The following is a 14,070-nucleotide window of genomic DNA, read 5'->3' as shown; positions in this document are numbered from 1 at the left end:
CCCCCCCCCCCGTGTCCCTGCTGCAGCTCTAGGCCTGGATCCTCCGCTGCGAGCCCCCAGCGCTGACATCATGCTGCATGGGATTCGGAGCTCCCCAGAATGTGCCCCTGCTCCCCATGGACCCCCCTAACCTCCCCTACACACACACTCCTCTGGTCCCACATGCTCGGGGCGCCTTGTGAGCAGTGAGTGCCTGTGTTGTGCTGGAGATGGCACGCCAGCCTCACATGATGGTACGCGGGTCCCCGCACCCTTCCCCTCGGCTGCTCCGTCTCGGCTTCCGAGCATGCTCTCAGCTCGCTGCACACCAGGCCCGCGCGCCAGCAGCGCCCTCTCAGCCCAGACTGCGCGGCCCCAGCGCCTCTGAGCTACAGGAGCACCTGGGCAGAGCACCCCCAGGCGGAAGCAGCGGGGGCCGGACATGAAATAGCTACCTACAGTGCCTTCCCTGCCGCAGCGCTACATTGCAGCAGCTGTCACCCTGCTCTCCCCTGGCATCTAGGGAGGTCATCAGGTCAAATGGTTAGCGTGAAGGCCCCCTGGGAACCAGAGAGCCCTGACGAGTGGGAGACGCATCCCTGCCACCCACCGGACTGGGGGTCCCGTTCGCCTCGGTCAGCTGAGGCTAAGCCACCGCCTCCCCAGCCAGGCCTGGGCCCCGTGCTCCTCTGCCCCCGCCCCCCGCACTGCTGGCTGTCACTGAGCAGCACCCCGTCATCAGCGGCCCCGCATCCAGACGGCACCTCATTGGTTCCCGCGCACCCACAAGGCTCGACACGCAGAAGGGCCTCACCAATGATGAACGAAGGACAAAGGAGTGAACAGAACAAGGCCTGGCTTCACACAGCAACCGAGACGCAGTTGGGCCTCGAGGAAAGGGGTCACCGAATGGCTGCAGGACGTCCAGCCTCTGGCCCAGCCTCACCTGTACGGCTCCATGGTCCGGATGCCTCCCCCTCAGCCCCAGCCTCACCTGTACGGCTCCATGGTCCGGATGCCTCCCACTCAGCCCCAGCCTCACCTGTACGGCTCCATGGTCCGGATGCCTCCCACTCAGCCCCAGCCTCACCTGTACGGCTCCATGGTCCGGATGCCGTAGAACAGCGCCTCCTCCAGCAGCCCCAGGCGGATGCAGGCATCCATGGCGCAGTCCAGCACCTTCAGCTGGTAGATGTTGATGTCGGGCAGCCGCTCCGAGTTGCTGCTGATGATGGCCTGGCACAGGGCCAGCACCTGCTCCCACTCTGTGATTAGCCTGAGTCAAGGAGGCATCGTCTTCACCAAGAAAACTAATGTCAAATGAGACTCCACAGGCTGGAGAGCTGGGGGGTGGGGGGAAGGACCCATTACTTCGCACAGAGGAGCTGGCGGAGAGCACACTTGAGACAGAAAGCAGCAGATGCCCCCGGAGAAGTGCGTTCTGCTCCACCGACAAACCCTCTCCCGCCGCCGGTGCCCTGGGTACTAAGATTCCCAAAGAACCGTCCTCTTCATGTCCCTAGATGTGTTCTCTCTACACTCCATCGTGAAATGAAGGCGCTGTTTATCAAACTGAACTAAAGACTAAGTTCTGTTTAAAATTACTTACTGTTGCCCTGACTGGTCTGGCTCAGTGGATAGAGCATCGGCCTGCGGCCTGAAGGGTCCCAGGTTCGATTCCAGTCAAGGGCATGTACCTTGGTGGCAGGCACATCCCCAGTAGGGCGTGTGCAGGAGGCAGCTGATCAATGTCTCTCTCTCATCGATGTTTCTAACTATCCCTCTCCCTTCCTCTCTGTAAAAAATCAATAAAATATATTTTTAAAAATTACTGTCGGCTTGGCGTGACCCCGCTCTCTGAGACCCTGTACCTGGCCCTCGCATGGCCATGGGCAGAGGACTGGGGACGTGGCGTGTGGAACGCGCCTTGAATCCATTTGAGATGAATCACCCCACAAGCAGAGTGGATGCGAGAATGCCGCACGCTGAGGTAGGCCAGGAATAAAAACGCCCAATGTCACTGTGAAAAATGGAAGACTGTACGCAAACATTTAAAAACCCTGATGTGTCCCACTGTGAACAGCAAGCTCTGGGTGCCAGCCACGCGGGGACATGTTCAGTGGGAGGCACCCAATACACTCGGCACCCACACCACTGCTCTCCCGCCCTTTACCGGGTCACGACCTCCGAGGGACGAGACTGAAGGAAAATGGCTCAGTGGACGGAGTCTGATCGAAGTCCTCCCCCCGCCGGCCCCTCCGCACCCCCCACTATCAGTCTCTTCACCACCCAGTGCTCCCCTGGCCCCCCACCCCCAACTTTAAGCCTCGTCTCTGGGTCCAACCCAGCAAGCCCCGCCCTGGACAGAAGGCGGGCTCCCAGGCTCCTTCCTCCCTCCTTCCAGCAACATCGGCCTCCCTGGCATCCAGAGTCTCAGGGCACTGCTTCGCCAACCACTGGCAGACACTTCCAATAAACCCATCAGCCGCTGCGAGCGGGGGCACTAATATCTCCGCTAACCCTCACGGGAAATACATGCTTCTGCCAGTGGGGGCCTCCGGAGGCATAATCCTCGCCCCGAGGTCCCCACACCGAGGCTGGTACCCATCCCTTTCCGTACATCGCACTCTGTTTCAGGAGAGTCCCTGCTCGGGGAGCTGACCAGTCTCGGAAGAGGTGCACTGATTGAAGAGTGAGTTGGCGACTGTCCTTTGTGTCCGTCTGTGCGTGGGTTCAGGTTTGCGGAGCGAGTCTCCGGAGGCCAGGCAGCATGGAGGCAGCATGTGATTCTGTAACAGGTGCTGGGCTGACCTCTGTGGCTTTCATTCCAGGATCAGGCGTCTGATGTGTGGACGGGGACATGCCTGCCTCATACACTACGCTAGACTTTCTGTGGCAAGACTCTGCCCGGATTTGAACGTCGTGGGGTCTGGCCGCTGTTATTTGCCGGTTCCGTTCTATGCGCTCCAACTCACTTTAGAGAGTTTGGAAGCTGACCAGCCTCAGAAGCAGAAGCCAGAGGAGATACGCTGCAGCCCCTGATAGGAACACATCTGCCTTCTCCCCGGCGAGCGGGAAGGAACCACGTGCCAATTCCCCTCGCAGCCCTGGCAACCGTCTCCTGGCAAACGGGCCAACCTTCCCTGTAAACACCCCAGTGAGCAAAAAAATGGAATAATTTTAACTAAGAGGCTTTTCCCCAGCCCGTGCCAACGTGTTTGCTCAAGTCACTGGTGTGGGCTTGGTGTTGCCTCCGCTCCCGCTGCTCCCAGAGGCGCCCTGGACCCACGCAAGCTGCCCGGGCAGCAGATCCTCCATGGACAGAGCAGACCCCCTTCCCCCTGAAAACCTTTAACTCACCGAGGATTAGGGGGAAAGAGAGAGGGGGACAAAGTGGACCCAAGTGGGAATTCCTCAGCTCCTTGAGACAATGACGTGGACCACAGGGCTTCTACTCACCTGCTCATCTTACTCTACTGCTTAACCCCCACCGCCCACCGTCTCTCACTTATAAAGCCCACCTGATACATGTGGCCCTTAAAGCCTGGCCACGTCCCTCCTCTCATCCTGAACAGCTGGCTGTTTCCTGGCAGCAGGCTAGTGCGCCCATGAGCCTCCGCACAGGGCCCTCCCTCTGTGGGCTCCAAGCTAACCCCCCAGCACAGCTCGGCGTGGCCTCCTCTGTGACCCTGCCGTGACCTCCCACGCTGACTAATCCATGGATGCCCCCAGCCACATGCAGGCAGACTTCAGGGAGCCTGCGGGTTGGGCCCAGACCACTGCAATAGGGTGAGCTGTAATCCCTTTGCAGGCAGAGGGTCCTGCCTTCAGTTTGTAAAAACTACACCACCTGTCGCCCCAGCTGGTTTGGCTCAGTGGATAGAGCATGGCCCATGGCCTGAAGGGTCATGAGTTTGATTCCAGTTAAGGGCATGTGCCTGGGGTGCAGGCTCGATCTGTGTGCGAGAGGCAACCAATCCATGTGTCTCTCTCTGTCTGGCCCCTCCCTTCCGCTCTCTCTAAAAATCAACGGAAACGTATCCTCAGGGGAGGGTTGACAACAACAACAAAAATACACCACCTGTGAAGCCCATAAAGCAAAATGCAATAAAATGCGTGACACCTACATTTTACCTAAATACGTATTAATTTACGGATTTACTGACCCCGTGTGTGCGAGTGGTGATTCCAGGGTGTGTCTTCCTTCTGCCTGTACCCCAAGGTGGGTGACGGCTGGCAAGGCCCCCAGCAGAGACACAGTCCAGTAAAGCCTCGTCCAGTCAGACTGAGCGTTGCTGGGTGATCCATGGGCCCTAATTCTGCTGCTGGGCCCCCAGGACAAGTCTGTCCTCTGCAGGGTAACAGCTCCTTGAGCCCAAGAATGGCTCTCTCGCTCACACATCTGCTTGTTTCCCAAAATCCTGGTTCCACTCCTCAAAACTTATTTCAGTTTTTCTATATCCTTCTTAATATGTCCTCGCCAAAACGGAATAAAAAATTCCAGGTATGATCAGACTACCACGATCATCTTTCTCATTTTCTAGTCTTTATGGCTACTAATGTGGCCCAAGATCACAGTGGTCTGTTGGGAAGTTAAATTATACTCTTACATTTTATTATAATTTGTTGTTGACTAAAACCCTCAAATTCTTTCCTCTGTTTTGCTGCTCATCTTTGTGTATATTTATACACCTGAACTTTTTTGCCCAAATAGGTTTTATATACACTCCTGTTGAATTTAAGCTGTTTAGACTCAGGACTATTTCCAGCCTCTTCGAACACCTGATTCTGTCACCAGCCTCGGCCAGCCTCCCCGTCTACACCCAGTGGGGATGTGAGGGGCCTGTGCTCTGTGCCTTCATTCACGGAACAGAACCAGAGGTGGGAGAGGACAGAGGTGGAGCAAGGCACCCGAGTGACAGTGGTCCAACTCGCATCGTCTGTTCAGTGTGGCTGGTCAGCCATTCGGTAAGGCGTCTGGCCATGCTAGCATCTAGCATACATTGCTTGGCCTTTTTTTTCTTTTTCAATCTAAACTCCTTCCGAAATCTACAAACTCTACCAAAGGAAACCATGATTCTATGGACTCACTTGCTCTTAATGAACCAAGCGGCATCCTGGGGATGGCAGCTTCTTTTTCCATTCCTTCAGTAACTAGTTCTAGATTCTTTATCAAGACCACACACACACACACACACACACACACACACACACACACACACACAGGCATACACACAAAAAAAGCTTCGCTGGGCTATAGATTTCAGAAATTACTCATTTCTGAGTAAGTAATTTGAAAAAACAGGAACCTGTGTGTGACGCCCTCTCCTGTCGTTGACAATTCTGTAAAGAACAGTGTCTGTAGAGCAGGACCCTCAGGTGCAGGTTGTCTTGGTGCCTGGGAAGCATTTACGCGAAGCATCTGAAAGCCCGTTGGAATCTTTCCCATCAGCCGTGTCGCTTGCTTCTTACCCTGTGATTTCCCTTTGTCACGTTTTTGCTCAAGTGAACTCCTCCACCGGAAGCGACCCCACTGGGCCTCTGCCTCTGTCAATCCTGACCCCCACGACACCTCCTGTGCAGTCTGGCCTCAGTGGAGCCTGCCCAGGTGCCCTCCTAAAGGGGTCTGTCCTTACACTGCACTTTGGCCCACTCCCTCCTGGTCCTTCCTATTTGTGCCAAGAATGTTTGCTGCGTAGCAACGCCCACCACCATGGTAGTCTTGCTGATTTGACATGAAGCTTCTAGATCTGAGGGTCAAGGGCACTGGGATGGAAGAATTTTAAGCTGCTCTTTCCTGGAGATGTAGGTCATGAGAGGAAGGGAATCCAGGAATTGTTACCTTTTACATATAAAGAGGCCACTCCTCCCTGACCTGCTACTCCTGGACCAGGGAACAGGATAAAGCCCCCTGAGAAGGCAAACCCTGGCTTTGGCTTCATCCACATCCGCTCCCACCCGTAAGGGAGCCATGCCAACAGCACAGCCCAACCCACAGGGAAAGGATACTCCACTCTGCCTTCAGTTCTTCGATTTTCTTCAAGGATTCTTGAACTTCCTTCCACACTTTCTCATCACCAGTCAACATATCAGCATCCTGCACAGGCCAAATTAAAAGAAGACAAATTACTCAATTGAAAAATGGGCCAAGGATCTAAATAGACACTTCTCCGAAGAAGATATTCAAATGGCCAATGAGCATATGAAAAATTCTCAAAGCATTAGCCATTAGGGAAATGCACGTGAAAACCACAATGAGGTGTCACTTTACACCCAGAAGAAAGGCTGTAGTGAAAAATACAGAAAATAACCAGTGATGATGAGGCTGTGGAAAAACTGGAACTCCCAGGTGCTACTGAAAGGAATGGAAAATGGGGCAATCACTTTGAAAAACAGTCAGGCAGTTTCTCAAAAGATTAGGCATAGAATTGCCATAGCATTTAACAATTCCACTCCTTAGGCATATACCCAAGGGAAATGATAATATATGTTCACACACAAACTTGTGCATAAGTGTTCATAGCAGCATTACTCAGAAGAGCACAAAAGTGGATACAAGCCAAATGCTCATCAACTAGTGAATGAATAAAATGTGGCACATCCATACGATGGAATATTAGTTGGCGATAAAGAAGTAAAGTACTGATACATGCTGAAACATGGCCGAACCTTGCAAACATGAAAGAAGCCAGTCACAAAGGCCTACCTATTACATGGTTCCGCTCATATAAAATGTTCACAGTGGGCAAACCCACACACGGAAAGTGGGTTAATAATTGGCTAAGGTGGTGGGAGAGCTTGGAGAGAACTGGGGAGTACCGGCTAATGAGAATGGGGTTTACTTTGGGGGTGAAGGTAATGTCCTAAGATTCACTGTGATGGTGGTTCCACAACGAATGCACTAAAAGCGATTAAACTGTACACTTTCATGCTTGAATGGTATGGTATGACACATAAATATGAACACATCTCTAACTCTATATCTAAAAGACAGCACGGGGGAGAGGGAGGAGAGAAAGGACCGTTTGTGGGGAGACCTAGAGAGACACTTTAATCAATACAGGGTATCAGTCAAAGTGAGGCTAGGGAAGGAAGACGAGTATAATCACACCCACGCCTGTGAACCAATTTTGACTTTTGCGAAAACTAAAAATCAATCAATCAATTGAAAAAAATTTACAAAACAATTCAAGACAAAACTACAAGTTACATTTGCTAAAGGTCTGTCCTTCTGTTTAGCAATACAGAGTCCCCAGCCATATGTGGCTGTGGCAACCACATTGGCAGCGGTAAATGCTAGATTCTGTCACCACAGCCAGTTTCTGTTGGAGAGATGCAGAGTGAAGCCGATCAAAGGGTAAGGAGCTCTCTCGGACCCCACTGAAAACCAGGCGTTTGAAATCCAAGAGCCCCTCAATGGGTGTAGGGAGAAGAGCTTCCCAGGAAGTTATATCAAATCACAACAGGTGGGGGCGATGGTGAGGCGAGGAGGGCAGCCGGTGCAAACTGTACACCTCTCCCTGCAGAGAGTTTCACTTGCCGGTAGGGTTGGTTATGAAATGACCCCCGTGAGAGCCATTGTCAAAGCAAGCCTCTGTTACTGTGGAAAGAAACGCATCTCTCAGGTGTGCCAGGGCAGAAAAATTGCGGGGACCACGGAGAAGCGCAGAAAAGAGGCCCCAGGGCAGGGTGAGCAGTGGGCGTGCAGATGAGAAGAACAGCGTGTGCTGGGGAGTGTGCTCTGTAACAGGCTTTTGGGTCTCTATGTGTATATGTTGTGCATACGTGTGGTACAATAGGGTGGTTTGAAAAGGCTCCGTACGTGCACACTACATCTCTCAGAAAATTCAAATTAAGTACCTAGCTATCTGTAAATAGATGAGGGAAATAAGTTCTTTTTAAAAAGCTGAATACCAATCTCCCTTCAAATACCTGCTCTGAGTCCATGTTCATCTCCACAAGCCTCCGTTCCATCGCCTCCCTCCAAAGCCCTTAGCAGCCTCCTGGCACCTCCCAGATGATGAAGTCACCATCTTACACCTGGACAGTCACAGCCGCTCATGGTTCATTTTACCATTTTATACGGCACGACTGGCAGCTCAAGTCAGTCTCTGTGCAAGCGTCTCACTTGTTGGACGCTGTGAAACAGAATAGTGGGCCCCCCTGCGTGTCAGAAGATGTGCAGTCCTGCTCCTGTGTCACCCAGAACCTGACTGTGCCAGGTGACATGGCCAGGGAATCAAGTTGCAAGTGGGTTCAGGCTGCTCATCAAGTGACCTTAAGAGAAAGAGATGGTGCCGGACTACCCAGTGGCCCCAAAGGAATCGCAAGGGTCCCTCAGGGTGGGAGGGGAGGAGAGGGGACCAGGTGCTGTGGTGTGAGAAGGGCCTAACCTGCATTGCTGGCTTTGAAGAGGGAGGAAGGGACCCATAGACGGAGGAGGACTGGCCGCCTCCAGAGGCTGGAGAAGGCGAGGAAGCGATTCCTCCAGGACCTTCGCTTCAGCCCAGGGAGACCCACATCAGGCTCCCAGATGATAATGATCTTGTGCTCTTTTAAGCCACTGTTTGTGACAATGTGTTACCACAGCCAGAGGGAGCTAATACAGACCCTACCATCCCTTCAGTTCTTCTGGCCACTGGAACCTGGTACATTCCCCTCCCTTTCTCTAAAATTAACCCATCTGACCACTCATCTATTCAGTGAACACTTAGGAGTGCCCTGAGGCACCGCTCTAGGCACTGAGCATAGAGCAGTAAAGCGATCAGACACGCGGTGTTCACACCGAAGAGGTAGGAGAGGCGTGGAATGGCAGGGAACACACGCGCGGAAAATATGTACTTGTCACGGGCAAAACAAATGAACAGGCGGAGAGGACCCCCTGGGTGGGAGTCCTGGCCTCAGGGAGGTCCGTTTTGAGCCAGCAGCCGGGGAAGGCCCCACGGAGAAGGTGACGGATGAGGAGAGATCTGCAGGGGGCGGCGGAGGAGGAGATACGAGTCCAGGGAGAGGGGGCAGCAGGTGCCACCGGGGGGGAGGCAGGAGGTGCCCAGCTGCTCCAGGAATACAAGGAGGCCGGCGCAATCGAGCTCCCGGACTGTGCCTGTCCCATCTCCCCGATTTTATTATTTATTTTATATTTTTAATAGTTTGTTGATTGACTTTTACCGAGAGAAGAAGGGAGAGAGAGAGAGAAACATCAAGGTGAGAGGGCAATATTGACCAGTCGCCTCCTGCACTCCCCCCTCCCCCTGCACTGGATGGAGCCTGCAACTGGGCACATGCCCTGGACTGGGAATTGAACGGCAACCTCCTGGTGCAGGGGAGACACCGGGCCACTGAGCTGCCCTGGCCAGGGCACATCTTCCCCATTTCAGAGCTAAATGAAGGTCTTATTATTCTTCTTTGATCCCGCCTCTCCCAAATACCTCGCACAGAATCTTTTATGTCGCAAATGCTCAGATAAGGGTCTGTAGGATGGACCTGAAGAAGGAAACCGATGTTTATTTGGTAATGATCTGGATGTCTCCTGTCTGTCTGTCAGCGATTCCTCACAGCCTCCTGGTAATCAATACCTACAATCTACAAATGTGGCACAGACAGCCCTAAGCCATAGTAACTGCGGGGAGCAGCCTTCTGTCCCTAATTGTCATGCGTAAGACTCAAATCCACCTCTGACTTCAGGGCCTATGCTCTTCCCGTGTCTTGATGTTTGATCTGAGTCTGTTTTTCTCTTGGGCTGCTGAAAGGTGAAACTCATGTGTGGGAGGCAGTTAATTCAAAATATCTTCAAGCCGTGGGTCCTACCATATTCCTCGCACTCGCACTTGGAAAAGGGCAGTCGAATGCTGCAGCGTGGGCCTCACATGGGGCTCCTGTATTCTCCCACCAAGCAGGGTGAGACTACGGGTCCAGGCAGAGCAGCTAAACTACCATCATCTCCACAGCAATCCCCACAGAATCGGATCAGCTGTCCTTCGGGCTGCGCCAAAGATTTTATTTGCTTATCAGAAGAGCAGGCAAGCTTTGACAGTGCTTCCCGACATCCAGGAACAAGAGCTCTCGAGAGCACTTCATCGCGGAGCCGGACAAAGCTCGGTTCTCTGAGCACTGGCTACCCACTCCCCGGAGGGTCCCCGGTGGGGAAAGTCTACCCTCAGGTTCCCGGTTCACTCACGCACTCCCCGTCCTGGCCCACTCTGCTCCACTGGGTTCCCACTTCCATTCACTTCTTTGGCTTCCTTCCCACGAATCCCTTTAGGATGCAGCCGCAAATGTGCCGTATCAGGAAACCCGCCCTCTCTCTGCCCTCTGGGCCACCACAGCCATCTGCCACCTGTCCCGTACATCAAGTGCCATTAATGATCAACTTCACCATCTCCCCAGCTCACCGCAGAGCTCCTGGAGGGACCATGACCTCATCGTCTCTGCATTCCCAGCGCCTATTCGGTAAATGTTGGTGACAGAGTGAATGAATGGAGAGAGAGCAGCGATCGTCTACAATCCCAGGGAGCAGTATTCTAAGAATAAGGTACCTCAGTTCCACAACAGGAGGAGAATTCCAACCAAGGAAACAGAAGGTGGTTCTTTCACACCACCCTTCCATCTCGCCTTGTTTCTACTACTGACTTCGACATCGTGATTACGTGAGAAAAGGGGGAGTCCCTGTTGTCGTTGTCAGCATGCCCAAGGCCCGGACACTGGTGTGGGACCCAACTGGGACTCTCCCCAGCCTGAGAAATCCCACTTCAGCTCAGCCTCTGAGAGCAGCATCGACGTATTAGAGAGCGGGTTCTGCTGATTCTCCTGGCTCCTACCTCCAGCATCATCCTGAGCCTCCCGCTGCTCACCTGGCCCGCACATCCCTGCCCCGCACATCCCGCCCCGTCTCTCCCGGGACGAGTCAGGGAGGCCATCTATGTTCCCGGAGACACAGCTGATAAATCAGTTCTCTAGCCTCACCCCCTTAACTGTGAGAAATAGGTACCAGATGATATGAGATCATCTCCCCCCTACATCAAAGGGTGCCACTCAGCACAATTACATCCAATTGGGCAGAAGCACTTCCTTGGGTTCCAGGTGCCAGTGGCTGCAGCGCACGGGAAACCTGTGTTGTTTCAATAGAACAAGGTTGGAGTCCGGCAAGCCTGGCTGAGTGTGTCTGGGGGAGTGACCACTGGCTCCGGCGGGTCAAACAGGAGACGCAGCCGTCACGCTGCATCTGGAACGCTCAGACAGATGTGTGCTCTTGGCTCGCAAGCGTTTGATGTTGAAACTCGCGCGCCGGCCTGGCTTCAGATGGTTCGCATTAGGGAAGGGGATGCAATGTGCTTTGCAGCTTCCTGTTATCCAGGCCTCACGCAAACTCTAATTAGATTGGACTGGAGAGAGAGGAGCAGAGGACGGGAAATAAAATTATGAAATACGTAAAACTTTTCCAGTAATTCAATAATCCTCGTGTTTTAAAAGAAGAGTTGTTTTTTTTTTCCTGTTTCGTTTTTAAAGCAGAATGAGGTTCAAGTACAGTGTGTGCACTTAGGAGAGAGATCAAGAATCTCTGAAATTCAGAATCCCGAGGGAAACGGAGTTTAATTGTAGCGCCCTGACGGAGGGAATCTGGTTCGTGGAGAATGTACTGGGACGAGTAGATGACACACAACAGCATCTGAAATCTTCAGATTCACCGGAAACATCTCCGCTGGGACCAATTTCCACCTCCTCTGGCACGAACAACAGAGAGCCGCTCCGATGGAACTTGAGGGGAAAGAAGCTCGTCCATGAAGTGGAAAAAGCGGTTAAAAATAGAGCTTTCGCTATCATCCTATCAACCGCGAGGCAGTGCAGGAGCTGACGGACGCTGGAGACGGGAAAAGAAGGAATGTTCTCGACTCCAAGCAGCTACTGAACACAGTCCTCAGGACTCGGGAAAAGGACACCAGAGTGAGGGCCATGCCGTGTGGGTGTGAGTTCCTGCTCCATCGCTGCGGGACCCTGGCAGGGGATGGCCCCTCGTGAGGCTCATTCCCTTCAGGGACGATAATTCTCTGCAGAGACACCCCTTCTAGCCTTTCCTGTCACCTTTTACTGTACATGGCACAGCGGCCTGAGTGCTCCATCCCCCCCTAGAGACCAGGGCCACCTGGGGCCTGACTAGTCTAACCCTAATGGAGGAGAGCGTGCAGGGGGCCGGGTAACGGCGGACCAGCGGCGCCCCGCCCCATCTCTGCATCCCCCTCCCTCTGCCTGGAAGGCCGCCCTCCACTCAGTCCTCCAGACAACGACTCTCCATCCATGAAGAACCAGACCTAATGGCCGCCAACGTCCGCAGGCACAGTCGTCCATGCACTTCCCAGTGGGGCCCGTGATGACTGCAGCGAGGAGCAGACTGTGATGAGGATGGGAGGATGCCACGCAGTGCGGTTACCGGGGCACGGCTCACTGCTGCAGCCCGATGTCACTCACCCCGCTTCACAGAGCGTGCGGCCTCAGTGCCACAGGTGCCGTGCACAGGAGGGTGCGGCAGGGTCTCAACTGTCCTCTCAGGAGCTCGGAGCTCCAGCCTCCCCCTGCCTGGCCCTTGAGCTGGCTGACCCCAGGAAAGGGGTCCCCTTCTGAGGCGGCAAGCCCTCTCAGCCAGCCAGTCACGCCAGTGCAACTGAGGAGCAGCTGGGCAACGAGGGCACCAAGTCCAGTCCAAGCAAGTGCTGCTCAAGGACGCCCCGTGGAGCCTCCAGCAGCGCCGTTCCGTTTAATTGCCATTGAACTTGATGTCCCCACGGTCGCTGCCAGCATTTGCCAATGCCCATGAGCTTTACTTTGCAGGCAAAAGCAGGACTCTATGGCAACTACCAATTTGCACGAGGCCACACATGGGACCAACCGCAGGTTCAGGTGGGCTCTCAGGTCCACAGGACGCGGAAGGCACGGGAACGTGCTCTTCAGGCTGCGCGGAAAGTGACCATGGCCTCGGTGGGGGCGGCTGGGGCATCTAGAACCACCAAGGCCGCTTCCAGCTGCAACCTCACTCCTCCCTTCCCCTGAGCGGGGCACTCCCAGCCCAGTGGCTCACTCCTCAGAGAGAGAAGCGCATTTGCTTAGATCAGCGGTTCTCAACCTGTGGGTCGTCACCCCTTTGGCGGTCGAACGACCCTTTCACAGGGGTCGCCTAAGACCATCCTGCATATCGGATATTTACATGACGATTCATAACAGTAGCAACATCACAGTGATGAAGTAGCAACGAAAATAATTTTTTGGTTGGGGGGGTCACACAACATGAGGAGCTGTATGAAAGGGTCGCGGCATTAGGAAGGTTGAGAACCACTGGACTAAAGCCAAATGAAAAGTTATCAGGACTTCTCACTGCACTTATAAAAGTTACTGTTATTGCAGTTTTACACGTTTCTGCAGGGGGGAGGGAAGGAGGAAAGAGAGGGAAGGAAGAGAGGTGGATATCAGCTGAGAAGGAGCAGCAGCAGCCAGACCATGTTTACAGTTGGACAGTTGTCTTTTTTGGGGGGAGATGTGTACCCATCAATCATGAATGCAGATACTTTCGGAGTCCCATTTTTCTCTCATGTGAAAGATGCCGGCATGGAACAGATGCCTTTATTTAGAGAAACCAGTCTTCGGAAATAATTGGTTCTCTCTTCTCTTATCCCCTCACGATGATCTTCCACAGATGAAATTAGACGAGGAAAATAAAAATGTATGTCACAGAATATTAGGTTGTAGCTTTTTTTTTTTCCTTCTGAAAAATGTTCAGGAGCTGCTGCTTAATCCCTCACATTTTAGGATTGTTGACTGATTTATTTTTATCGCTAATAGTATAGCTGTGACTTTAAGAAAGGAAAAGCTTAGGATTACACTAGGTCATTTTTGAATAGTGACCTAATGCTTTTATTTTAGTGCTTTAGACTATAATATTAGAATAGGTGCTGCCACCTTTCTACTACTAAATGATAGGAACCAAGCACTTGGACAAAAAGCACTTGAACTAGGGGCACTACGATAGGCACTTTATAAGTATTTTCTCTTATCTCCCTATCATCCTGGCAAGGTATTATTATCCTTCCTTCCACATTTATTTTG

At 53.0% G+C, this 14,070-nt stretch overlaps 1 protein-coding gene across 1 annotated transcript in view; it reads right to left on the bottom strand.

The window, feature by feature from the left end:
* Positions 1-14,070, bottom strand: part of SMYD3 (SET and MYND domain containing 3) — a 464,760-nt gene that overhangs the window by 112,229 nt on the left and 338,461 nt on the right. Inside the window, exons 8-9 of the mRNA XM_006756044.2 lie at positions 5,989-6,076; positions 1,070-1,244 (exon numbers count right to left, since the gene is read on the bottom strand). Coding sequence (XP_006756107.1) covers positions 1,070-1,244; positions 5,989-6,076 — 263 coding nt within the window. The remainder of the gene's footprint in view (positions 1-1,069; positions 1,245-5,988; positions 6,077-14,070) is intronic.

This window comes from Myotis davidii, unplaced genomic scaffold (genome assembly GCF_000327345.1).
Source record: "Myotis davidii unplaced genomic scaffold, ASM32734v1 scaffold333, whole genome shotgun sequence".
Lineage (NCBI taxonomy): Eukaryota > Metazoa > Chordata > Mammalia > Chiroptera > Vespertilionidae > Myotis > Myotis davidii.
The sequence above is the reverse complement of the archived record's forward strand: the minus strand, read 5'-3'. Positions and strand labels throughout refer to the sequence as shown.